The sequence below is a fragment of the Rosa rugosa genome, chromosome 7 (genome assembly GCF_958449725.1).
Source record: "Rosa rugosa chromosome 7, drRosRugo1.1, whole genome shotgun sequence".
NCBI lineage: Eukaryota > Viridiplantae > Streptophyta > Magnoliopsida > Rosales > Rosaceae > Rosa > Rosa rugosa.
In genome coordinates, this window is record NC_084826.1 from 29,239,862 (window position 1) to 29,263,728 (window position 23,867).

Genomic DNA, 23,867 nt, shown 5'->3' on the forward strand with positions numbered 1-23,867 from the left:
GAACAAAACTGAACATCTACATCATTTGCCAACAATTCTCAATCAAGAGGATATCCGCTACCATGTTCTCTCTCCTTGTGTTTCCAGTCTGTATCAGGTCTACAAGAACAAGGTTGCACGTTTATAAACAAAGAAACTCTACTCATAATTGAACAAAACACTTCCAAGTACCCTGGAAATCATTGAATAGCAATTTCTACCTTCTATGCTCCTCAAATTAGGTTTCTGATGGAAGCTAATTAGTTGGCGAGGAAAACTAAAAACAAAAATTAACAGTTGAAGACAAACTGAGGGAATTGACGTATGTAAGCCGGTGAAAAAAGAGTGAAACTCAATCAATTGGTTAAGAGGTAGTTTAGTTTCTACCTCGTTTTACAAAATTGCACTTGTTTATGCAGACCAAAAATTCTGCTCCCTTAACTTGCAGTAGAGAGGAAAAAAAATTTCTTTTAAAAAAAAATGATTCATAGGAAAACTAACAAGAAGACAATATATATGTATATAGGGCAACGTAAGGCAACTAAACAACAAAACCCATCATGCATAGATTATTGATTTCTCCAAGGAAGTGACATGGAGAAATTGAAGTCTTTGAGGCAGTTCATACCGGAGACTATTATAATAGTATCAGTCAACCATTCAAAAAAAAAAATATATATATCAATCAAAGCTCTTTATATCTAATTCTTATATGTGTATTAGTATAAAATATATGTGATTTGCTAAAAGGAACTCATCTTTCAACTTTACATTCCACAATTTAATGGGATACCTATTGACGTCCTAATAAGAGTTCTTTGTGTGTTCGGTTCAGTCTCAAATTAAGAAAGAAATAATACCAGCAATTATCAAGAAGAAAAAAAAAATCAAAGTATGTGAAAATACTCACATATACACAAAAACACACACAATTCAAATATGCTCCTGCTATTGCAAGCCAACTCTAACAAACAATCCATAATGGTGCCTAAGAACCTAAGAAGTAAGAACCATTTAATCAAACCATAAGACAATAACTTTAGGTTAGAGAGGAATGATATTCTAACTCACAACAGGATTACCAAAACCATCCTGTGTCCATCTCTCCCCAGTCAACACCTCTGGTCTTTTAAAAGCACAGCCATCCGGAGAAAGAAAAAAAGAAAAAGAAAAACGCAGACACAGATTTACGTTTATTTCTACAAATCCAGCAAAACTCATCATCAGACCAAAAAATAAAAAAAGCAAAACTCATCAAGAATCTCAATGGTAAAAACGCACATTTATTTTCGTACATTCTGGACAAAAAAAAATCAAATAAGAAAAGGATTTTGTGAGTTTCATCAAAGTCTAACACGATTACCACTGATGACTTTCTAATATGAGGTTGCATCTTACATCAATACACCATAAAGGCCAAGCACAACGAACTGCGGCCCAAAACAAATATTACATGAGCAATCATCAAAGAGACGGTCAAGATACAAAAATAAAAGACCAAATACCTGAAACCACAATCTGAGAGTTATCGAAAGACCTTGGATCCCAAGATGTTTGTGAAGACAATTTTGAGTAGATGCTTGATAGCACAAATATGAAATCAGATTGAGATTGAATTTTGGAAAGCCGAAAACCAATACAACCAGCCTTTAACAATCTTGAGTTCAGAAAACTACAGAGGTTCCCGTGTATAAGTTAAAGGAATTACAAAATGCCAAAACCTGTCAAAACTAGGGGACTGCTATGCTGTTGATCTACTTGGGGAAACCCTCTCCACCAATTCCTCAAGCTCGGGGCTTATTTGAATGTTGTCTTCCTTCAATCTCTGACATATCTCAGGAAGCAACTCACCAGCAGCTAGATAAACCTTAAGCAACAAAGAATACTCATTGGAACTGAGACAATTTAGACGCTTCAGAATCTTACGAAAGTTTTCAGCGCTATCAACATCTTTTGTTTCCTCAAAATACTTAAAAAATGCACCAATGGTTTCTGGAGACGGATGCCAATTCTCATCCTTGGTTTCTGAAATCGCCTCTCCCAAATAGCTAATGGCCGAATCAACCTGGCGGGCATCCAAGAAGTAAACCATGAACATTTCTCGAGCCTTGAAGAAAGGCCCTTTAGACCTCTTAGTAGCATCCTTAAAGATCAACAGCGCTTCTTCATACATGTCCTGACTAAGATAAGCACGTATAACAACATTTGCTAACCTCATATCATAACTGGAGCAATTGGACTGCCACTCCTCAAAGCATTGTTTCAAACCCTCAACATCTTTTAGCTTACATAGAGCTTGAAGCACAAGTATATAGCTCATATTGGTGGTTTCTGGGAAAGCTAACTTGAGGGATTCCCATATTCTTTTGACCTCACCTAGATTACCAGTGTTGGCGTAGAGGGTAATCAAGAAATGGTACGTCTGGCGCTGCTTCAGCGGTATCATCATTTTCTCCGACATTTTAAGCGCTAGCTCAGCCTTCTCAAAAAGCTGCGCCTTTACATAGATGGAAGCCAGGTTACTATATGTTGACCAGTTGCATTTGTCTTGATCTTGGCTTTGCATCTCTTCCACAACTCTCTCCACGCCTTCAATATCATTCAAAGAGGCATAGCTCTGCATCCAGATATTGTAACTAAACGTATCTAAAGATATCTCCCTCTGCTTCATTTGCTCTACGAAAGGCGCCACTTTCTCCGGCCGCTCCTTTCTCATGTACAAAGACATGAGATTGTTAAAAACCAGAGTCGAGTTAGCATAGTCCAACTCATCCATCTTCTGATAAAGCGCCAACGCCTTCTCTTCCATCACTTCCTTGCAATAACAGTTCAAAAGGGATCCGTAAGTCAATTTGTTCTTGGCAGACGGTGCTAAATTGCTGAAGTAACTCTCAGCTGCCTCTATCCCTTTGGCTTTCGCCGTAAGATCCAACCGTACGGCATAGTCAGGCAAAGCATAATGAATTTTCCTAAACTCCATCCATTCCATTATCTGCACTAATCAAGCAAATCAACAGAGCATTAACTCCGAAATCCATCATCAAACCAATTTCATTTCATTTCATTGCAATCCATCAAAACGAAGCAAATAGTAAAAGAAAGGATGGGAGTGGAAACCTCGAGAGCATTCTGGTACTGGCCGTACTTGCGGAGCTCCTTGATGCAGCGCTCGAGCTCATATTTCTTGACCGTTCTGCCCTCCATGATGTAATCATTCAAGGCCGTGGCCGCGCTCCTCCCGCTTCCTCCCAAAGCCGATAGCCTCCGGTAAAGCCTATCCGGATTGTCACGCCGACCCCCCGCCGCCGCCGCCGCCGTACAGAGCTTCCTCACCAGCTCCCCCGCTCCCGGCGACATCATCCAACGGCTACGATTCATTCTCTCTCTCTCTCTCTCTCTCTCTCAAAAAAAAGGGTTTAAAGTAACTATTGTGTTTCTGTTAGGGTTTAAGAGGATACCCGCCATGTTTCAGAACGGGTCTGGTTTTACCCGGAAGAGACCCGACCCGACCCGTTTGACTTTTGGAATTTGAACCAAGTGTTTTAAAGGGATATTTGAGTTCATGTGATTCCTGCGCAAAAAAATGAAGGCTTTGGCTGTTGTTTGCCCCCCAAGAATTTCCTTCTCATGGCAACAACAACGACACCTTCGGTTTCGGTCCAAACCGAAATCCCAGCTCCGAATTAGCTCACTGTTTCGGGTCTCGTCGTGTTTGGTGAGAATGTTTTGGAATTCTGAGTTACGTCTTTTTTTGGTTGAAATTCAGTTATGTGTGTTTATTTATGCAAGTGATTTCAGATAAAAGAAGGAGAAAGCGAATCAGAAAGGCAGAAATACAAAGGTGGTGGAGTGGTGGATGAGTTGTTGCTGAATGTGTTCAGGAACAAAATGGTTAAACAAGTGGGATGGGATTCCGATAAGCCGGGATACGATGGACTAATTGAAGTTGCCAACCGGATGATGCTCAACAACCCAACAAATTCTGATACTAAACAAGCTGCCGTACTCTTTCTCTCTCTCTCTCTCTCTCAAATTTCTATGCTTCAGAATACAATGCATGTACATATCTTGCATTCCTACTCATTATAGTAGGACCCAGGTTTAGATCTAAATTGCTTAAAATTAACCTATGCTGAAAACATTGAATCTATTTAAGCAGAGGCTAGATATTTCCCAACTAGGGGCTTCAACTTTCCCACAAATAAAAATGTGGAGTTTCCGAGTCTGTTTCAAACACCACATCTTGAGTGACTTAGCCTAGTCAACCCCTAATAATCTGCAAAAGCTTCAGCAGAATGAGCAACAATAGCCTAGATCATTCCATCAATCACTTTTAAGGCTATAATATCTTGCAATAGAAGCAATCTCAGCCTTATTATCGCAGCTACTCCATCGACATTGACTTTTATCATATCTGCATAAGCAGGGTTCCATCAGCCTTATGCACAGGTTGACAGGTTTTTTAGCCAAAAGTATCACACCCTTTCTGAACATAGGTAGCCGAAAATTCAGACACGGCAGCAGAAACCCTTTCCTTAATTGCGGCCATTAAATTTGGATCGACAACACTTCACACTTAGCCATCCAAGTCATCCATAGCTCCTTTCTGGCTCTTGTCTGAGCATAATCCTTTGGTTCAAAGGGATCCCAATCATAGTCCACGGACAAAGGAAGATTACAGATTACTGTGGGAAGTCTAAAGAGCAGGGATTAAATGATGAACCCCAAATCCATGCTAAAGTGTTCCAATCCACCAGATCAGATCATTTCTATTAAGGATCAAACTCTGAAGATAGGGAAAGATTTGCAGATAGCTTCCACTTCTGTACCTGGAACGCATCTATTGCTCTATGTCTTAGTTGATTCTCCATTTAACTCTTGCCAGAGAGCATGGTTATTGAAAATGTACCTACCTTCCAATATGCAGCTCCAATCCCAAGTTTCTGTTGAACCCTTATAAGCTGATATGGAGTCTGAATTTGGGAAATTAAGTCCATTGTAGAATCTTAACCCACAGAGCTTCAGAATATTGTAGAATTCTCCTACTCAATTTAGCCAAGACAGCTAAATTAAAGTCTGTTAGACACTGGGAACTGCTCCCACTTCTCTTTAGCAATCTCACCTTATCCCAACTTAACCAATTAATATTTCCACCATTGTTTGAATAACCGCCTCACAAATTAGAGAGACCAATATATAGCTCTTAACAAACACCACCATTAAATCTGAACATTGTTCTTGGATTAGCAGGAATTGAGCTGAGAACAGTCTTGATGAGGACTTCCCTACCTGCAGGGAATATTACTTACAACCCTGTCTTTCACAAAGGCCAGGCCTGCTCTTGAATCGATCCTCATTATTGCAAGCCTCAAATACTTCCCAGAATCTTCAACACCATTCAAACCCAACACAGTACTCATTTCCATATCTAGCTCAATTGGAGTTTTGCAGTAAAAAATAAACTTCATTTACTCAAGTTAACCAATAATCTTTAAGGATGGACTTCATTAAAGTACAATTTGATGTTCTGGACTTCATTCATGCCATTCAATGAACAATTTAATCATCTTGGTACTGAATTACCATCAGACCAAAAACCAAAATTTTTTTTAGAGAATTGCATTTACTAGTTGGTGCACATCAGTGAATGCTTTGTTCTTGGCAGGTCCGAGTTCTGATATCTTTGTTTCCACCATTCCTGTTAGAACTGTATAAACTGCTTATAGCTCCTATACAAGGCGGAAAAATAGCCGCCCTCATGGTTGGTCAGTATTTTCTATGCCACATTTTCAACCCCACTATGGATATTTAATGGATATGCATAAGCCTAGTTATGTTCCTATAACTATTCAAGTGGATCATTAACTGTAACTTGTATGGCATTTGTTTTAAACTAAAGCAAGGGTGACTGCAATCAGCTGTCAATGGCTCATGGGCCCCTGCACTGTTAATTCTGTCGACCTACCCGATGGGAATTCATGGACTAGTGGGGTAATCATCTCTTTAATTTTCTTAATCAAAATTGAATGGAAGTGTTTGACTGTACTTCCAAGCTTAGATAATAGCTGACAGTGTTGGGAGATTGGCATTCATGCAGGTGTTTGTCGAGAAATGCAAGTACTTGGAGGAAAGCAAATGTGTAGGGATCTGTGTCAATACTTGTAAGCTTCCAACTCAGGTTAGTGATGCTTTTGTAAAATGTTAGTTGACTGCCCAACATGACATGAGTTCTTTGATGCTAATTCCATCGAAGTTGTTACTCCAGTCTTTTTTCAAGGATTACATGGGTGTCCCTTTACTGATGGAACCGAACTTCAACGACTATAGCTGCCAGGTTAACCCAATACTTATAGCCGAATTGACCCATTTCAACAATTTATTGTCCTTAAAATGACTCACTATTTATCTCAAACTCCGCAGTTTAAATTCGGGGTCCTTCCTCCACTTTCCCAAGACGACGCCGCTCTCAAGGAGCCTTGCTTAGCCATATGCCCTAATGCTACCCGAAGAAGAGAAAGAAACATTAATATGGAGCAGTGTCCCAAGGCATAAATACAGTAAAACTGCTTTGCCACCGGAGACATCATACTATCTAATAGTCTGTTGTGTATATAACTAGTTCAGCAGCTTGTTGTATTCCTATACTCTCTCGATAGTCACCTTCCCTTAGGACTTTGTCACTTTATTTGTTAACTTGTTACTGTTGTGTATAGACAAACTTCATCTCTTATATACAGAATATCTGCTGTCAATGATGATAATTAGTTGCAGGTGTAGTGAAGGTGACTTACCTAGCAGTAGCTTTGTTATTCACTGTTTTCAAGTGTTCTCTCCAAAACAGTGTAAGCCTTGGGCCCTAAGCACGATACAGAAGGTACTTCAATAAAAGGAAATGAACCATTCGTCTTGTTTTTGTTCACAACTCATTTTTCGTGGTATTGTTGTGTTTTTTTTTTACCAATTTTGACAAAATGACTGAGAAGTACTTGGCTACGATAGAGATCCACAAGGTACTTCCGTAAAATAAAATGAAACATATATGTTCTTTTTTTGCAGGCAAAAAATCACAAATGATGCATTTGTTTCGGTCCACATATGGAGAACATCACATTAGTTCTCCAGGATTGACTGCCTGTGGTCACGCAGAACATCACATTGCTACCAGAAGAAGAATCAACTGTAAGATGGAGTTGAGCCAAACATGCCTTGCCTTGTGCTGAAGCTCAATTTCATACTCAGCAGATAATAACAAAGATCTAACTTCCTCCATATCAATATTATTCTTCCCTGAAATAATTTGCGTAGTATGACCATATTCACTAGGAAGCCCAGCAAGAATGAGAACTTTGACATTCTTGATCTGACATTCGAACTCCTACTGCAGCTAACTGATCTCTAAATGATTTGAAGCGCAACAAAAACTTTTATATATTCAAATCCTTTTTGAATGGTTTGTAAGCTATACTTTAATTGCATAGTATGATACTCAGAAGTTGTTGCATAAATTTGCTTAGGAGTAGCCCTACCTCCACTGAAGTTTGACATCCAGTGAGAACATGTCCACGAAGATAAGCCTACATCTGAAACACGCAGGTCGGATAATTAGTTTCATCGAGTAGTACTGACTACTGAGATTATGTTGCAGGTTTGATTTGAGATTGCCACTGAAATCTTCGAAATTAACTTTGGATTTTGAGAAGGAACTGCTATGAGAACGATCAAGCTTGAATCCCTACGAACAAAAGAACTTTGGATCTTGAAACAAGTATGAAATCTCTGATTTCTTGAACTGGTAATTGTTGTACAAATCTTTGATTTCTTTGGTGATTGAACCGGTAATTGTAGAGGTATTTTGATTTCATGATTAAACTTGTAATTTTACAGCTAATTTTAGGGTTTAAAGAGGAAATTGCAGGAGAAGACATTGGTGAAAGCAATGGTCAGACCTCCATGGGCTGTCATACAGTGCAAAAATTTCTGGTAATGGTAATGAAGGCTAAGAACAAACAAACTGCAGAAGAAGAAAATCAATACACAGAAACTGAATACATGAAATGACCAAGCTTGCAGAGAGCTTACCCGAAGCCATTTTATTTGAAATTGCCGGCTACAAAGTACACCCCAGTTTGATCATTAAGAAAAAGAAAAAAAAGTACACCCAAGTACAATGGAAGCAAATCCTGCAACCAGATTTGCTGCTGGTCAATGAACAAAGAAAACAATGGGGCATGCATACATGCATAGACAACCTATTACAAATGATCATCAACTATTTGTGCATCGAGTCGATCAAAGTGTACTAAATTAATGTGTTTTTAATCCAGAAACAGTAAAGCAAGAAATTGATCAAAATTTTAATCTGCTGTAAGAACCAAATCTATGAAATGAAATATAGAAGGTACATGTACAATCAGGAACTAGGCAAAGCCATAGAGCATACCAGACCTACAACAATACAGATATAGAAGGACTCTTGATCTGCAAGGAAAATAAAATTTCTTGTTCATTTGAGTGGTCTTCAACTGTATCATCAACAGTCCCAACCAGAGCGCCTCCGCCTTTCTCTAGGTTTATCTCTAGAACTGCAATAGGACAACATATGAACCTAATAAGCATTACAAAGAGACATAAATTAATAACTCTAGCTCAAGTCCAGACCAGAGCATGAAATTAACCTTTCCGTCGGCTTCTGGCTCGAATTTTCTCCAGAATTCTGAGAAGATATGTTTGCCACTGGTGCAGGAGCTGGAGAAACTGTATTGGTTGTCTGAGATCTATGTATGTCTCCACCAATAGAACCACCGGCTACAAATCCTCGTAATGCAGGCCTCTTGTTGGCATGCGCACTCGAACTGTTACCAGAACCCTGACTTGGAGAGTTTGATGAAGCAGAAACAAACTTACTCTTGAATTGAGACATCATTCCTGTTCTTAGAGAAGTAACTGCAGCAGATCGACTAGTAACAGCAGGTGATGGAGAACTATTGGATTCCGGATTATATCCGATACCCAGACCAAAATCCACCCCACGCACACCTCGACCACTGCTGCCACCGCCTCCACCACCACCTCTCCCCCTACCCTTCTTTCCACCTGTGGAACCCATACATAAGATCATTTGAAACATTAGAAAAGAGTATTTATTTAATATATCATGGGCTGCCTCAACAAAATGCTGCCACATGAGTATCCTCTGCAAAAGCACCTAAAGAAAATAACAGTTATAGCATGATTCAAAGTCATACCTCCTTTTCTTGAATCACGTTTAGACCTGAATCTTCCATCCTGCAATTTGCAAGGTAAATTTCATTAGAATAAAGCATGTAAGATCTGAAATCCAAGATTTCATACTAACTCCTACTGATGTCAAACAGAAGAAGGGATAGCAAACAAGCTCCTCACACGAGATACTTGCTTTTGAGAAGAAACCTTTTGTTCTCACTTTGTTTTTGGTTACTTTTCATTTGAAGAGAAACACAACTACACAAATGAAAAGAAAAGGTACAATACATATGAAAGTGAACAAGGAGTTGATCACCTTACAAATAAGTACAAAAGCTTCTACAGAACAACTATATATCAAGCATCAATTAATGGACAGCTCCTATAAATTTGATTTAATATTAAAATCCAGAAGGTTTTTTAAAGGAGTATCAGCTCTTATAAATTGTCGGCCAATATGATGTATAACAGGATAAGAATGAAAGTCATTAAATGGAAAACCAAGTGTTTTATTATAAACCCAACGAGACCTAAAATATTCTCTTCATAGGAGTGATTGGAGCTTTCAGTTGATCTCTACACTACATCCAACCCAACAAGCCAAAATACATCACCAGCAATTGTTTTACATGTAGAACATGGTATACAAATAGAGATGAACATTCAACATGTTGAACAAAACTACTAACTAGCACCTTTTTCAGAAATAAAAATCGTCATTATAAGGTGCTTGCTTTGCCCTAAAGTTACCACTATAATCCCAATGACATAGTAAAACATTTTATTTTTTTCTAAAAATGACCGCAACTGACAAAATAAGTCCATCTCAAAGTGCAGTACAAATGAGGAGCAACCTATGGAGCGTATGGACCTATAAACCAGTGTGCACATAACACAAGCCCATTCATGAGCCAAACAGTTGAGTATACTTATCCGGTAATATCATTGAAAGAGAGCATCTCAGTAGATGCTAGGAGCACTAAAAACATAACACGATTGGACAACTTTTATATGTCCGGATAGAAAGGAGTACGAAAACTAAAATACAACAAGATTGGATACATGCATAAACTCAATATATAAACTATAAGAATATTTGAACAGTAGCGCACAGTTACCTTCATCGCAAGGTCCATGAGCTCTGCGGGAACATTCTGACCAGCACCAACTAAGCTATTAACCAATTCTCCAGCAAACCGTGCCTCTTTCTGCGTGATAAGAGTGTATGCAGTCCCATCTTTATCACCGGCACGACCCGTTCTACCAATACGATGAACATGCATGTCCATGTCTTTTGCAATATCAAAGTTCACAACTGACTTAATTGACTTGATGTTAAGACCACGAGCAGCAACATCAGTTGCAATCAGAACATGGTAGATGCCAGATTTATATTTTTGCATAATATCCATCCTAGTAGCCTGGTCCTTATCACCATGAATAGCTGCAACTTTAAAACCTTTCTGAGAAAGCTGTGTTTCGATCTCATCCACTGCAGCTTTTTTAGAAGCAAATACGAGAACATCACCGTCATCAATCATACCAGGTAATCTTTCAAGAAGCCACGGCAATTTCTCAGCTTCAGAAGGAAGTACATGAACAACTTGAGTGATATCCTCATTGGCCATTCCCACCTCACCCACTGTAACTCTTACAGGGTCAGAAAGAATTTCTCTAGCCAGCTTTTCAACTTTACGTGGCATTGTAGCAGAAAAGAGTAGCGTTTGCCGGTCTGGCCTAATCTGACCAACTATAGACCTAATTTGAGGCTCAAAACCAAGGTCAAACATCCGATCAGCCTCATCAAGCACTAGGTAAGTTACACGTAGCATCGTCAGTGCCTTCATTTTAATCATGTCTATTAATCTCCCAGGAGTAGCTACAACTATCTCGCATCCTGCCTTAAGTTCTTTGAACTGATCAAGCTTCGACATCCCACCATATACAGCACAGACACGGATGCCATGTGATTTAGCAAATTTCTTGGCCTCTAAGTGTATTTGTTGCGCCAGTTCTCTGGTAGGTGCACATATGACTCCTATAGGACCTTCTTCTTTCTGAAGTTCTGGCTGATCCATAATATGGCAAATCATGGGAAGTACAAAAGCGGCAGTCTTTCCGGAGCCAGTTTTTGCTATACCAATGATATCCCTCCCAGAAAGAACTATGGGCAAAGCTTGGCACTGTATAGGTGTAGGCTTTTCATACTCTTGTTTTTTAATTGCATTCATGAGTTGCGGAGAAAACGCAGAGTCATCAAATGTCTTAATTGGCCTTGGTACATCAAAGCCAGACACTCGGATGGCCAAGCTCTTCCGGTACTCAGCAACATCCTGCTCACTCATCCCTAAACAAGCAAAAGTATGTCCATTTAACTCGAAAGTTTAACAACTCCTGCCAATCTATTTTCTATAGGGAGCCTAGCATGCAATTGATTTGAACTACCGAAATCGAATGAAAACCAAAACGATTTTGAATGGAATGTACCTGAAATCGACTCTTTCTCCTCGTAGAAGTCCTTGGTGAATGGCTCGTAGTCAATGGAAGTATGATCCAGAGCTGAAATTGGCTCGATCTTCCTCCTGTCCACAACAACGGGATTGTCATCGGAATCATACTCCAACATTCCGGCATCCACAGCCTTGGCAGCGGCATAGACCTCCTCGTCGGAATCATAGCCGGCGTGGAGCGCGTCGGAGGCCAGAGTCAGCGTGGCGTCCTTCTTGGCCCTCAAGAAACTCTCCAGATGATCCTCCTCGTCATCGTCCTGGTACTTGTCGGCCTTCTCCTTGGGCTTGGGCGGCGGAGCTGACCTCACCTCCTGGTGAATCCCCTCCATGAAAGCATCGAGAGGATCGACTTCTTCGTCACCGCCGTCTCCTCCGCCGTTACCGTGAGTGTTTCCGGCTTCAATGTCGTCGTAATCGATGTTGTCAAGGTCGGTGTCTTCGTAATTGTCGTGGCCGTGAGCGCGGGAGGAGGAAGGAGGGACGTAGAGTCGCTGAGGGTCTTGTTGCGACTGCTCGAAGTTGTAGGTCGATTGCCGGTTTATGCCGAACCCTTCGAATCCGAACTTCCTCTTCGACATCTTCAATTTTTTTTTTTTTGAAGGAAAGGATTGGAATAGATAAACCCTAGACCTAGGGTTTGGAACTAATTTGGGGACGATAGAGAAAGAGGGAAAAAGAGAAAGTAAGCCGGAGAGGGCCAACGGTCACCGACTATCAACTGGATGGTATCGGGTCGGAATTGCTTTGGGTCCTTCTATTCCACATTTTTGTCTTGGATCGGACCGAATAAAAGGCCCAATAGGTAGAAATTTGAAAAACCAGTGCAATGAGTTGGTGCCAGTTGTTCAAGATACACGAGAGGTTGACGAAGTGGTGTTAGCTCACTGATTAGAGCACCCACTACTTAAGATTAAGGTTCTGGGTTTGAGTCAGCATGGAGGTATGAGTGAAATCATATGATCCTCTTAAAAAAAAAAAATGATACACGAGAGGCTACTCTTCTCACAACCTAATAGTGTAGTTTGCTCCCAACTCATTACATTGGTTTTGCGACTTGCACACAGTAGTTTCTTGTGTCCAACCCCTCATAATTATGATTTAGTTTTAGATGAACTATGATTTAGTTATATAGGAAAAGAGGGCCTAAAGAGATTTCGTTTAGCTGTAGTCCCTCGATTTATAATCGCATCTATACAGGTAATTGTGAATAAATTTTTAGGGTTACATGATACAAAGTAAGAGGAGTTAAGGTTGGAGTTAAGCAATGACAGAGTTAGTGTTATTACTAATACATGGGTATAAAATGTCATGGGGATGAAATATGCGTAAAAGAATCTTGAAGTTTGCGTCATTTCCAATCACAGGGGCAGAATCATTTGAAAAATTGTAGTTGGTTCAATGGAGGATAAATAAGGTTGTGACAATCACAGTGGACTATGTTGCAACAAATAAGGGTGCAATTGATTATCTTAGGAGAAACATTGCTGATTAGACAATCTTCCCTGTTTTGGGAGACAAGCATTTGCATGTCAGATGGTTAGCATAGATTCTAAACCTGATTGTGAGATCAGGTTTGAATATTTTGGATAGGTTAGTGCAATCATTAGAAATGCAGTCAAATATGTTAGGCCTTCTTCATCTAGATAAGAGATTTCAAGCACTGTGTTGGAAATTGGATCGGAAGAAAGTGTATGTGCTTGATGTTCCTACTAGGTGTAACTCCATATTTCTTCTGTTAGAAATTGTAATTGAGTTAAAGAAATTTTTTAAAAGAATGGCAGAAGAGAAAGAGCATAAATATTATACCTACTTTAATGAGGATGCATGAGGATGAGGATGAGGGAGAGATAGATGAAGAGATAAAGCCAAGGTATTAAAGAAAAGGGTAGAGCCACCCCATGAAGCTGACTAACAAAGTAGCAGTGTTTGTGAAGTTTATGAGGGTATATTTGATGTAATATTCAGGATCAGTGCATCAATGGATCCTACTATACACAGATAACTTTCCATGACATTGTAGCAAAAGATGCAGAGATCAATTGCCTACATGTGAGGCTTGAGATGGTAGATAGACGTGAAACATAGAGGATTTTTGTTCTGATGGTTGTTAAGATGAGAAACAAGTTCAAGAAATACTTTGGCAACATTATCGCTGACATCAATCAGCGTTGCTTTAGTTGGATCCTAGGTATAATTGCACAATTTCAGCCATGTCTAGTACCAGAATGCTTCATTTTAATGAACAAACTGTAAAAAAGAGGGCTGCAAAAGTCAAAAATATGTTAGTTTCAATGATAGATCTATCTGTTAAATGCAGGTGTTCAACCACTCGAAGGACTGAAAAGATGATAGATCTATATGTTAAATGCAGCTGTTCAAACACTCAAGGACTAAAAAGATTAGAAGTAGTACTCTTGGTGGGAAAAATATGTTACTAGTGTACTACTTCTACCACCAAGAATGTGAGTGGGAAAATGGCAAAGATGCTTAATGATTTAGAGAGAGACCTTGAAGACTATTGTGAAGATGTGGTTGAGAGTGTAGTAGACAAGATATCTACTTGATCCTAATGAAAGCCTCTAATAGAGACTGCATTCAACATTTATTGTGGTGGAAACTTAATAGAGTCAAGTACCTCAATTTAATAGTTGTTGCAATAGATTGTGCTATTGTAGTGAAATTGTAAGAAATTGAAGTGATATTGAACTACATGAATTTTTCGTTATTGGTTTTTGTTTCTTAAGTAAGAAGTCACTGATGGAATTATATAATAATGTATGCCAAGTCAAGAAATTTTCTATGAAGTTTTCAAAAATGTGATTGCTTTATTGGATTTGTAATCATGTAGAAAACTAAGGATCAAGTACGTAGCAGACATGTTTAAACAACAACTGAACTGGCAATGAAAAATGAATAAGGAACTTATGTTCTAATGTTGTGATTTTTTTAGGGCTAATTACTGTTTAGTACCCTGTGGTATGGGTCGAACATCAATTCAGTCCCTCGACTTTTAATTTCATCAAAAACACCCCTACACTATCATTTCTCGTCCAATAGGTCCATCCGTTATGATTCCGTCAATTTCAGCCGTTTAGCTGATGACGTGGCGTTCCAAGTCAGCACATGTGGGGCCCACACGGAAGTGAAATTCCCAAACTGACCCTGGCCAACCAAATATGAAAAAATCCAAAATAAATTCCAGTCTTTGAGGTTGGGGAGACTCAAACCCACACTAACACATATGTAAATGAAACGCCCAACCACCAGACCACTTGCATGGTATTGCAATATTACAAACAAAAATAATATATGTATAATAGTTTTAAAAACTCTCCTTCTCCACCCACCTCTCTCCTCCTCTCCTCTTCTTCTTCCTCTGTGCCTTCCCAGTTTGCCGGACTACAGCCCAGACCGGCCTCACTGCCTAAGGAAGCAATCCCAGCGCGCTGCTGCTCACCTTCGCCTCCGCCTACAGCCCAAACCGGCCTCGCTACCCAGACCGCCTGCAGCACTAGACCCGATCTGCTCCAAATCGAATTCCGGCAACCTCCAGCCTCTGCCCAGCGCTGCACACCAGACGCAGAAGCAACGGCGACATGAAAGAAGGAACTAAAGCAAGTCCGGCAAACTGGGAATGCACAGAGGAAGAAGAAGAGGAGAGGAGGAGAGAGGTGGGTGGAGAAGGAGGATGACATAGTGTTTTTTAAACTATTATACATATGTTATTTTTGTTTATAATATTGCAATACCATGCAAGTGGTCTGGTGGTTGGGCCTTTCATTTGCATATATGTTGGTGTGGGTTCAAGTCTCCCTAACCTCAAATACAGGAATTTATTTTGGATTTTTCATATTTGGTTGGCCAGGGTCAGTTTGGGAATTTCACTTCCGTGTGGGCCCCACCTGTGCTGACTTGGAACGCCACGTCATCAGCTAAACGGCTGAAATTGACGGAATCATAACGGATGGACCTATTGGACGAGAAATGATAGTGTATGGGTGTTTTTGATGAAATTGAAAGTCGAGGGACTGAATTGATGTTCGACCCATACCACATGGTACTAAACAGTAATCAGCCCTTTTTTTTAACTCCCCTGCTGAGTGTTTGAGAGTTAAGAGGAATGAGTGAATGACGTACAGTAGACATTTTGTGTAGTAATATTGTATTATTTCCCCAGTTCTTGAAAGTTTGGTTTGAAACATGGAAATTGAAATTTTGAAACTACAAGAGAAAATGTCATCAGCGACAATCCAAAGTTGTCGTAAAAAGTCTAAATTTGTCGCTTAATTGAAAATGCGATGACTTTGGGTTGTCACAACCAATTATTGCCTAATGTGTTTTACTGATTGTTAAAAGTGACAAAATTACAGGGTTGTCGCATTTTCAATATGCGACGCAATTGGTTCCTCGCATATCACAAATTGTGAGACACACAAATGTGTTACCAAAAACTATATGGGAGACTTTATATTTGTTACTATTTTTAATATGTGGGGCTCCGTATACGTTGCATATTCCAACTGCGGGGCTTGTACGTTTGTCACATTTGAAATATGCAACGCAATTCGTTCCTCACATATGACATCTTGTGAGAAGCGTAAGTGTTACAGAATGCTATATGCGGAACTTTATGTTTGTTACAATTTCTAATACACGAGGCTTCGTTTACGTTGCATATTACGTTTGCGAAACTTATATGTTTGATCAAAAATTTATATGCGAGACTTTTTTTGTGGCAAAAAATAACTGTGAGGTTTCATTTTTGTTGCATATATTAATGTGTGACACATATGTATTTTTTGTTGAAAATTATATGCGAGACTTCTTATTTGTCTCATATAAATTCGTCGAGGAACTAATTGCCTCGCATGTTAAAAAAAGGTCAATCGTATAATTTCGTCGCTTTTGACAATCAGTTAACACATTAAGCAACAACTTGTTGCGACAATTCAAAGTCGTCGATAAAGCGAGAAATTTAGAATTTTTACGACAACTTTGAGTTGTTGCCAATATCTTTATAAAGATATGCAACATCAGCATATATAGTTGTCGAAAATATAAAATGTATGATTATATATTTGTTGAAGAAAATAATAGGCGAGCACTAGGCCAAAAATGCTAACAGACAACGGGCCAAAATCATTGTGTGATTTGGATGATCTTCGTTGTGTATCGGAGCGTTGTGTGATGAAAAATGACACAACGGTGGAAAGCCGTTGTATGAAACACAAACAGTCAACGGTTTATTTGTTATGAGCGTTGTACCTTCCCTCGGCAGATGCCAGGCACAGCTGCTGCGCAGCCATGCTATGCGTGGCAGGTGCATGCTTCAGACAACAAAACTTGTTTTCAAGCTGTTGTTGGTTAAGCTTGTCAGACAACATGTCTTTGAACTTTACTGTTGTGTGATTGCTCCTCCCACTTCAATTTTTAGACTATGACTATTGTATGATTTAATTTCAGACAACTGAATTTTAGTGTTATAAGAAATCTGTTGTGTGAATTGTTGCTTGATTTTTATGTGCATAATTAATACTCCATTGTTATCTAAATAACAGTACTGATCCATATTAAAAAGAAATTTGAATGCAATTCATCAATTCAAATACTCCAATCCATACATTAAAGCATCAAATGTACCATAAACATAGTATTTCTCAATTATTCATACATTAAAACACAAGAACAACATTGAGAACAATATTACTAAAGGCTGCATAGCTACTCTTCCTTGAACCTCTTCTTCACTTCATCCAAGCTTTCAATATCCTTGTAAGCACAGACAAATTGAAAACAAGTAGAGCATCCAAGCTTTCAATATCCTTGCAACGAAAATCAACATTCAGCATGGTATTCACATGAGCATGCAAGTGTACCAGGAAGATGAAGTACAAATCATTTACTTGTCAAAACAAGCCATAACCACTGAGAGAATATATTACTTAGGTGCTTGAGACTAGTACTAGTCTATGGTACTAGACTATGGTTTCATAGAAAATGCAAGGTTTCCACTACCTGTCATCACCAAAACATGAACAACAGCTTACAAATAGTGTCAAATTCAAATAGTACTAGTACAAATCACAAATTAAACCACAACAACATTGAAACAAACCCAAGAAAATAAAACTTTGAATCTAGCAACTTACGTCCACCAAGGTAATGAAACTTAGCAATTGAACATAATAATAAGTGGAGGACCAGAGGGAGGTAATTAAATGAGTGAGAATTAAAGCAACCCCCATTGGTATTATCTATTGAGCTTTTAACCAAAAACAGTGTTCAACGATTGACAAGATTACATGTCTCCATGTATTGATAAGGTACCATATCAATTCCTAGTATAAATACCAACCATACATGAACTTTGAAATGAAAGGTTCACAAACCTGTGCATTGTCAGTTACAACAATTTCCACATATGATGTGTACCTGAATTTAATGATGGAAGAAGAAATTAAAAAAAAAAGATAGAAGTACAATAGCATAGACATGATCGACAAGTAATAATTGAGATAACTATGACAATACAATTTCCTATTCACGCTGCATAGAAATGTTGAAGAGTTTGAAACCAGAAAACTCACTTGAACAAAGTCTACATGCCCTGAACCAGAAACAAAGTGGTTGAACTTATCAAATCGATCAAATCAACATACCCCTGCATTACAAGGAGCATTCAATACACAGAAATGAAAACATTCAAATGTCCATTTACAGAACAATTACATGAACGATTAAAAGCACAGTTTAAAAGCTTATTATAAATATGATTAACATGACAATTACATGAACGATTTCGCAACATCTCATATTCATGTGTACTTTTTTTTTTTTGGGTCTGAATATTCTTGTGTACTTAGTAATACAATCACTAAAAAATGAAATAAAATTGAAAGGAAAAAAAAAGTACTTGAGAATGTGTAATTGACTACCATTTGTCATCAACTCTCCACATCTTTGCAAACTCGAAACACCAGATCGGCATCCTACATCGAAACGAACACAAATCACACAATTTGCTGTTGGATTATAATAATAATCATACTCACCTCTAGCTGAATTAATATATTAAATAACGAAACAGAAATGACCTTCCCATCATACTTAAAATGATGTCCAATCTAGCTAGTCTGCTTATCAACTTAAGAGAAAATAACTTGAAACAAAATCAAAACCCAAACTTGAAGCAGCACTAACTATTAAGCATGATTATTGACCAATCGTTTCTGAACGGATACAAAATCGATGAGGTAGCTAGAGTTATAGAAGACGTAGCAATGGGTTACCTTCTTTTCGAGCACCGGCGATTGCAGATTCTACGGCAATTGTTGCGGCTGACTTCCGGCCTAGGTGATGGGCTCGCCGCTTGAACACCTCCTGCGTGTTCATCCTCAGATCTAAAAGAAACCCGAGAATCAAACTCAGAAAGAAACTACAAGTTAGTTTTACCCAATTACCTACTGATTAAAAAGGAAAGAAGGATTACCCATTCGGCAGAAAGAGGAGGCCATTAGGGAGGATTAAGGTTAGGGTTTGAAAGGGGCTGATGAGGTCGGAGAAGAAGAAAGAAGAAGAGAGAAATTGAGAGAAGAGAGGGTGTGACTTGCCCGAAAAATAAAATAAAAAGGAAAATTGAATGTGAAGAGAACGTTCTGCCCACAAATTGACTAAGAAGTTTTTGTTTAATAAAATGGTGGGAAGTTCAAGTTTCAGCCCAAAAATTGAGCGGGGCACGGGGGCAGAAAACCTTTTACTGCATGTACTAGATTTTTTTTGAATTACTGCATGTACTAGATGTGCGAAGTACAAGTTTTTGCTATTGGAAAGTTCCCGCTATGTGCACAATGGTTTTGGCGCTAGGATAGACATGTTTCATTCAGACAACACTAATAAAAAATTTTATGTTGTAGGATCCTTAAATCATGATATATATGTTTTTCAAAATTGTAGGTTTTTAGGAGGAATGAGTAGCATTTGGGGGTGCATCCAAAATTGCCAATATATCTGATCTAATCATACAACATAAAGTCAAAAACTGTAGTGTGATAATTTGCAAGCTAGTATCATACAACAGGTATAACTATGATGTTGTACAATGTAGTACATATTTGGACCCAAATTTGTGTCAAGCTAGGAGAGAAATCTGCCCCTTTTTTTTTTTATCATTCATACAACAAAATATTCTTGTCAGTGTTGTGCAATCACCTTCTAGATATAAACTTCAAAATTTTTATGGCATCATACAATGTAAGGTTCTTAAACGTGTTGTATGACTAACTTTTCATCATCACACAACAACTTTTTTTTTGTTGTGTAAAAAGTGTTGTATATTGAGGTTATTGGCCTAGTGGAGGTCGCATATAATGTTGCATATAATGATTTGCAACATATGCAAAAGAATCATCATTTGATGCAAATTATTTTAAATGAGGCTGTATTATTTCTCTCACATAATAATTATTTATTTAAAAATTCCAAAATAATTTGAATATTAAAAAAAGTTAATTTGTTAATAATATTCGAGGAATTATGATGTTCGCAGGGTGAACAAAGGGAAAAACCTACGAAGACCATCATCGCCTCTACCTGGTTTCCATAACCTCGCAAAAGTTTAATCTCGTCCGGCGGCGGCACCCCATCGTCGGAGGTGGCCTTGGCCATGCTGATGATGTGCGGCTTCGCGTGTTTCTCTCTATTGCAGGCCTAAGGCCTTATGGGAGTGTCGGGCTTGGAGATTGCAGCAGAGAAGTCGACATGAGTTTCAGACCTGAGGCTTCGTGTCTATGGAGGTTGCAGGCACTGATTCACAGAGCGGTTTTCGGTGCCTTTCCAAATTCTGGCGGCGACATCGATTGGAGTTATGGCGGTTTGGGACTGAGAAGTCCGAACCCTTTGGGTTTCGGATCTAATTTAGTTTGCCCGATTCTGTGCCTCGTGGGTGGCGGCGCCGTAGCTGTTTTTTGGTTTTGGTGGTGGCGAATGTGGTGGTGGCAGTGATCGAGGGTGTCTGGGTCTGTTTTGGGCCTGTTTTGCTGGGTCTTGGGCTGGTTTTCTTCCAGTTGGGCTTTAGCGCTTTGCTTAGTCATTTGGGCCAGGTGTTAGACCTAGGCCTATAGAATGTTAGTAGTTTTTTACTTTCAATAACCCTATTTTAGGGATCTATGCTTGTTAGTTCCTTAATGAGCGCTAACGGGTGTAGTTAGGTGGTTTTTTTTGCCTACAGATTATGATGTTTCTTTTACATCTTGATAATGGAAGCTTCTGGCGCACCGCAATTGAGCGCATTGGCAAAAGAAGTTTTCACACAAAATTATCTCTTTGTAGGATAACGTTGTAGTTTGCCAGGCTCCTGATTAAGTGAGCTTCGATGTCTTGAGCGAATTGTGCATGCTTCCCGTTTCTGAAAAATTTGTAAGTGCCATTCTGGCCTGCGTTTATTAATGAAATCCTCATTTACTCAAAAAAAAAAAATATTTGAGGAATTATTGAATCAAAAACCAAATAGGGTCTACAAATATTCTACCCAAAAATAATAATAGCTAATAAAAAGAAGGGTCCTTGACCCAAAACACCAAAATAAGGAAAAATTATCCCACTGACCCCAGCAACAGATTTTTGTTCTTACATACACAATTTAACCGCAAATGACCATTTTGCCCTGAAATCAATTAAAGAATTACAATCACTGCCATCAACATCAATCTCTCTCTCTCTCTCTCTCTCTCTCCCCCCCCCCCCCCCACCCTGCAAAGCCCCGACGCCGACTGCACCTACTACCTGACCCGGGCCGCCCACCATGGCGTCGTCACCAGCACCTAGCTCGCCCAGGCCCAAGCCGTCATCGGAGCTTGGAGCTTTCTTTGCAGCTAGCATCGTAGGCGACGAAGCTTTTCTCCGGCGGCGAAGAGACTCGACGGAGACTACACAACGTAAGATCGGAGCTTTCTCCTGCATCTCCATATTCGGATCCATTTCTCCTCGTCTCTTTGATCTGCGTCTCCATAGTCGGATCCATATCCGAAGCTCCACGCGCCAGTAGTTCCGTTCAGGCTTTGCTCCGAGTCGAGCCTGGACGCCATCGTTCAAGCTGTATTTTTTGTTTTTTTGGGTAAAATGGTTTTTCTGTGTGCCCAATTTTTTTTTTTTTTTTTTTCATAAAATGGGGGCAAAAAGGCTCCAAAAAAAAAATTTCTATTGGAGGGCAATAAAGGCCTATTGGGGGGTAATATAGGTTTATTAAAAGTCTATTGGAGGCAGTAGGCATTTTGAATTTATGTAATCTCCTCATTTTTTTTGTTTACTCAAAGTTTTATATGTCTAATTTTAGGAAGATTAGTTCCTATTTCAATGGCCGAAAGTTCTATTGGGATGCAATAGACGTCTATTGGGGGGCAATAGACTATCTATTGCCCCCAATAGTCTATTGCCCTCTATTGGGGGCAATAGACGTCCATTGGGGGCAATAAACCTTTCCGGCGACCTATGAGAGCTCCGACGACCTCTTTAGGGACCTCCGGCGAGGTTTTCAGAAAAGTCCGGTATGCGGCGACCGATGACCGGAATCCGGTGATCGGTGACGGGGCTCCGGCGAAGTCTCCTATGGTTTCTCTCTCTCTCTCTCTAAGTAACAAAGGGGTGAGGGTAAAATAGTCTAAAAAAAAATAAAAAATAAAAAAAAATAAAAACTTAATGGGGAAGACTTCCTTAGAGTGTTTTGGGTAAGGGAGAATTAAAAAAACTTAATGGGGTAAGTGGGAAAAAAATCCCTAGAAATGGGATAAATGGACAAAAACCCTAAAAAGAAATATTGTTTACCAAGACTAGCTAAAACCTAAACTAAATATTACTAAAAACAACTTTATGAATCACAAATCTTCCTCTAGATCCTCTGTTTTCGAATTGTCTCCATTGTTTTGGACACCATCTTTATCTCTTCCAAAGACATCATCTTCTTCACTGTTGGGTACTACGATGTTCATATCAATGTCTTCTGTATCAGCAAAACAGTCTTGGTTATTCATCATAAACTTCTTCAACATTGTTATTAGCCGTGCATTTTGTGACCGCATAGTATCCACAGTTGATTCAAGCTTCTTCACTTTTTCTTGCATTACATTCATTTCAGAACTCACGGTTGTTAAAGATGTAGCAATTAGCTCCATACGAGGAAACGAGCCTAAACCACGAACTCTTTTTCCTTTCCTTCCACACTCTTCGGCCATTATTGAATCTCATCACGCGCAGTAACGATTTTGGTGGAGTACCCTCCATTGCCTCAAGGGTTAGTTTCTCCTTATGCTATTCTCTCTTACTTTTCAACCAATCCTACAAAAATAAAATTTAAAAACTAAAATAAATATGTTATTTACTTGTATATTTAAACAGTAATTATTTTCCAAAAACTAATACGACCTTGATAAAATTGATAACAAGACTTACATATTTATCATGTGCAGCATCACTAACCCAATTTTTTTTTTAGGAAATAGATAACTTCATTAATTTATCCATGGCCAGAAGGCACGTACATCAAATGCTGTCTCATACCAAACTCATAAATGACACAAGCTACCGAGCAAAGGACAAGTGACCCTCACTGTTAACACATACGCTCACTTATTGAGCCTAGCTACAAGAAAATAAATCCTCACTACTAACCTCTCTTTGAATAGTAAACCTAGTCGCCTAGAGACCTCAATTGGTGTACAACTAGAGAAAACCAAGATGAAAGTAGTAGAAGACCGACTTTCTAGTAATAGGCAAGAAGACCAGGAAAACCTAAGGCTTTCCTTTGCCCTTATCTCAAGCCTCCAGCTACAAGGTAGTGATCCTCCGGGGTCCCAAATACGAAACCCTGAAGAGATAGAGCTTATTAGCATGGTCCACCAAAGAGCCCAATTCCACCAGGAACTCAGAGCAGGTTGGAACCCTCTAGACCCATTTGATTTTAACTTCAAAACTGATTTGGGCCACCACACACTTTTGAGCTTCCGAAATGATTTGGATACCCACACTGACATGGGCCACCCAATCCATTTGGGCCCCCGAACTGATCTGGGCACCCCACTTGCCGCTCATTTGCCAATCACGCCCCCAATTAATTTTTGAATCTTGATACATATCTGTCCAATTGTCTATGAAAGACAGAGGACT

At 39.2% G+C, this 23,867-nt stretch overlaps 3 protein-coding genes across 9 annotated transcripts; 1 reads left to right on the plus strand and 2 right to left on the minus strand.

Moving 5' to 3' along the window:
- Positions 1–1,394: 1,394 nt before the first annotated feature.
- LOC133722059 (pentatricopeptide repeat-containing protein At1g02370, mitochondrial-like) lies at positions 1,395–3,391 on the minus strand. 2 transcript variants are annotated; one of them, XM_062148866.1, is made up of 2 exons: positions 3,097–3,391; positions 1,395–2,971 (listed from the first exon to the last, which is right to left on the minus strand). In XM_062148866.1, the coding sequence occupies exons 1-2, from the start codon at positions 3,355–3,357 to the stop codon at positions 1,721–1,723; spliced, it is 1,512 nt and encodes a 503-aa protein (XP_062004850.1). In that variant the 5' UTR covers positions 3,358–3,391; the 3' UTR covers positions 1,395–1,720. The 2 variants fall into 2 exon arrangements, with proteins under 2 accessions (XP_062004850.1, XP_062004852.1); XM_062148868.1 differs by having other exon boundaries at positions 1,395–2,976; positions 3,097–3,236.
- A 141-nt stretch (positions 3,392–3,532) lies between these two features.
- On the plus strand, positions 3,533–6,888 carry LOC133722060 (beta-carotene isomerase D27, chloroplastic). Of its 2 annotated transcripts, none has more exons than XM_062148870.1 (7): positions 3,533–3,694; positions 3,778–3,981; positions 5,645–5,744; positions 5,879–5,970; positions 6,077–6,140; positions 6,245–6,313; positions 6,400–6,537. In XM_062148870.1, the coding sequence occupies exons 1-6, from the start codon at positions 3,563–3,565 to the stop codon at positions 6,304–6,306; spliced, it is 654 nt and encodes a 217-aa protein (XP_062004854.1). In that variant the 5' UTR covers positions 3,533–3,562; the 3' UTR covers positions 6,307–6,313; positions 6,400–6,537. The 2 variants fall into 2 exon arrangements, with proteins under 2 accessions (XP_062004854.1, XP_062004853.1); XM_062148869.1 differs by having other exon boundaries at positions 3,534–3,694; positions 6,077–6,157; positions 6,400–6,888.
- A 163-nt stretch (positions 6,889–7,051) lies between these two features.
- On the minus strand, positions 7,052–12,454 carry LOC133722058 (DEAD-box ATP-dependent RNA helicase 24). 5 transcript variants are annotated; one of them, XR_009852449.1, is made up of 7 exons: positions 11,689–12,454; positions 10,320–11,548; positions 9,225–9,264; positions 8,655–9,072; positions 8,425–8,561; positions 8,059–8,159; positions 7,052–7,559 (listed from the first exon to the last, which is right to left on the minus strand). XR_009852449.1 is itself a non-coding variant. In XM_062148865.1 (5 exons), the coding sequence occupies exons 1-5, from the start codon at positions 12,287–12,289 to the stop codon at positions 8,510–8,512; spliced, it is 2,340 nt and encodes a 779-aa protein (XP_062004849.1). In that variant the 5' UTR covers positions 12,290–12,454; the 3' UTR covers positions 8,239–8,509. The 5 variants fall into 5 exon arrangements, 1 of the variants encoding a protein (XP_062004849.1); XR_009852447.1 differs by having other exon boundaries at positions 7,053–7,559; positions 8,420–8,561; XR_009852450.1 differs by lacking the exon at positions 7,052–7,559 and having other exon boundaries at positions 7,992–8,159.
- Between the last annotated feature and the right edge of the window lie 11,413 nt (positions 12,455–23,867).

What these genes read in the sequence shown, in the direction of transcription:
- LOC133722059 (XM_062148866.1), bottom strand. Translation starts at nt 3,357, where the DNA reads ATGAATCGTAGCCGTTGGATGATGTCGCCGGGAGCGGGGGAGCTGGTG. An exon ending in AGTACCAGAATGCTCTCGAG is followed by an intron (nt 2,972 to 3,096) that starts GTTTCCACTCCC and finishes TGATTAGTGCAG; the next exon opens with ATAATGGAATGGATGGAGTT.
- LOC133722060 (XM_062148869.1), top strand. Translation starts at nt 3,563, where the DNA reads ATGAAGGCTTTGGCTGTTGTTTGCCCCCCAAGAATTTCCTTCTCATGG. An exon ending in GGAATTCATGGACTAGTGGG is followed by an intron (nt 5,971 to 6,076) that starts GTAATCATCTCT and finishes GCATTCATGCAG; the next exon opens with GTGTTTGTCGAGAAATGCAA. An exon ending in CTTGTAAGCTTCCAACTCAG is followed by an intron (nt 6,158 to 6,244) that starts GTTAGTGATGCT and finishes TTGTTACTCCAG; the next exon opens with TCTTTTTTCAAGGATTACAT.
- LOC133722058 (XM_062148865.1), bottom strand. Translation starts at nt 12,289, where the DNA reads ATGTCGAAGAGGAAGTTCGGATTCGAAGGGTTCGGCATAAACCGGCAA. An exon ending in TCATGGACCTTGCGATGAAG is followed by an intron (nt 9,265 to 10,319) that starts GTAACTGTGCGC and finishes TGCAAATTGCAG; the next exon opens with GATGGAAGATTCAGGTCTAA. An exon ending in AGCCAGAAGCCGACGGAAAG is followed by an intron (nt 8,562 to 8,654) that starts GTTAATTTCATG and finishes GTCCTATTGCAG; the next exon opens with TTCTAGAGATAAACCTAGAG.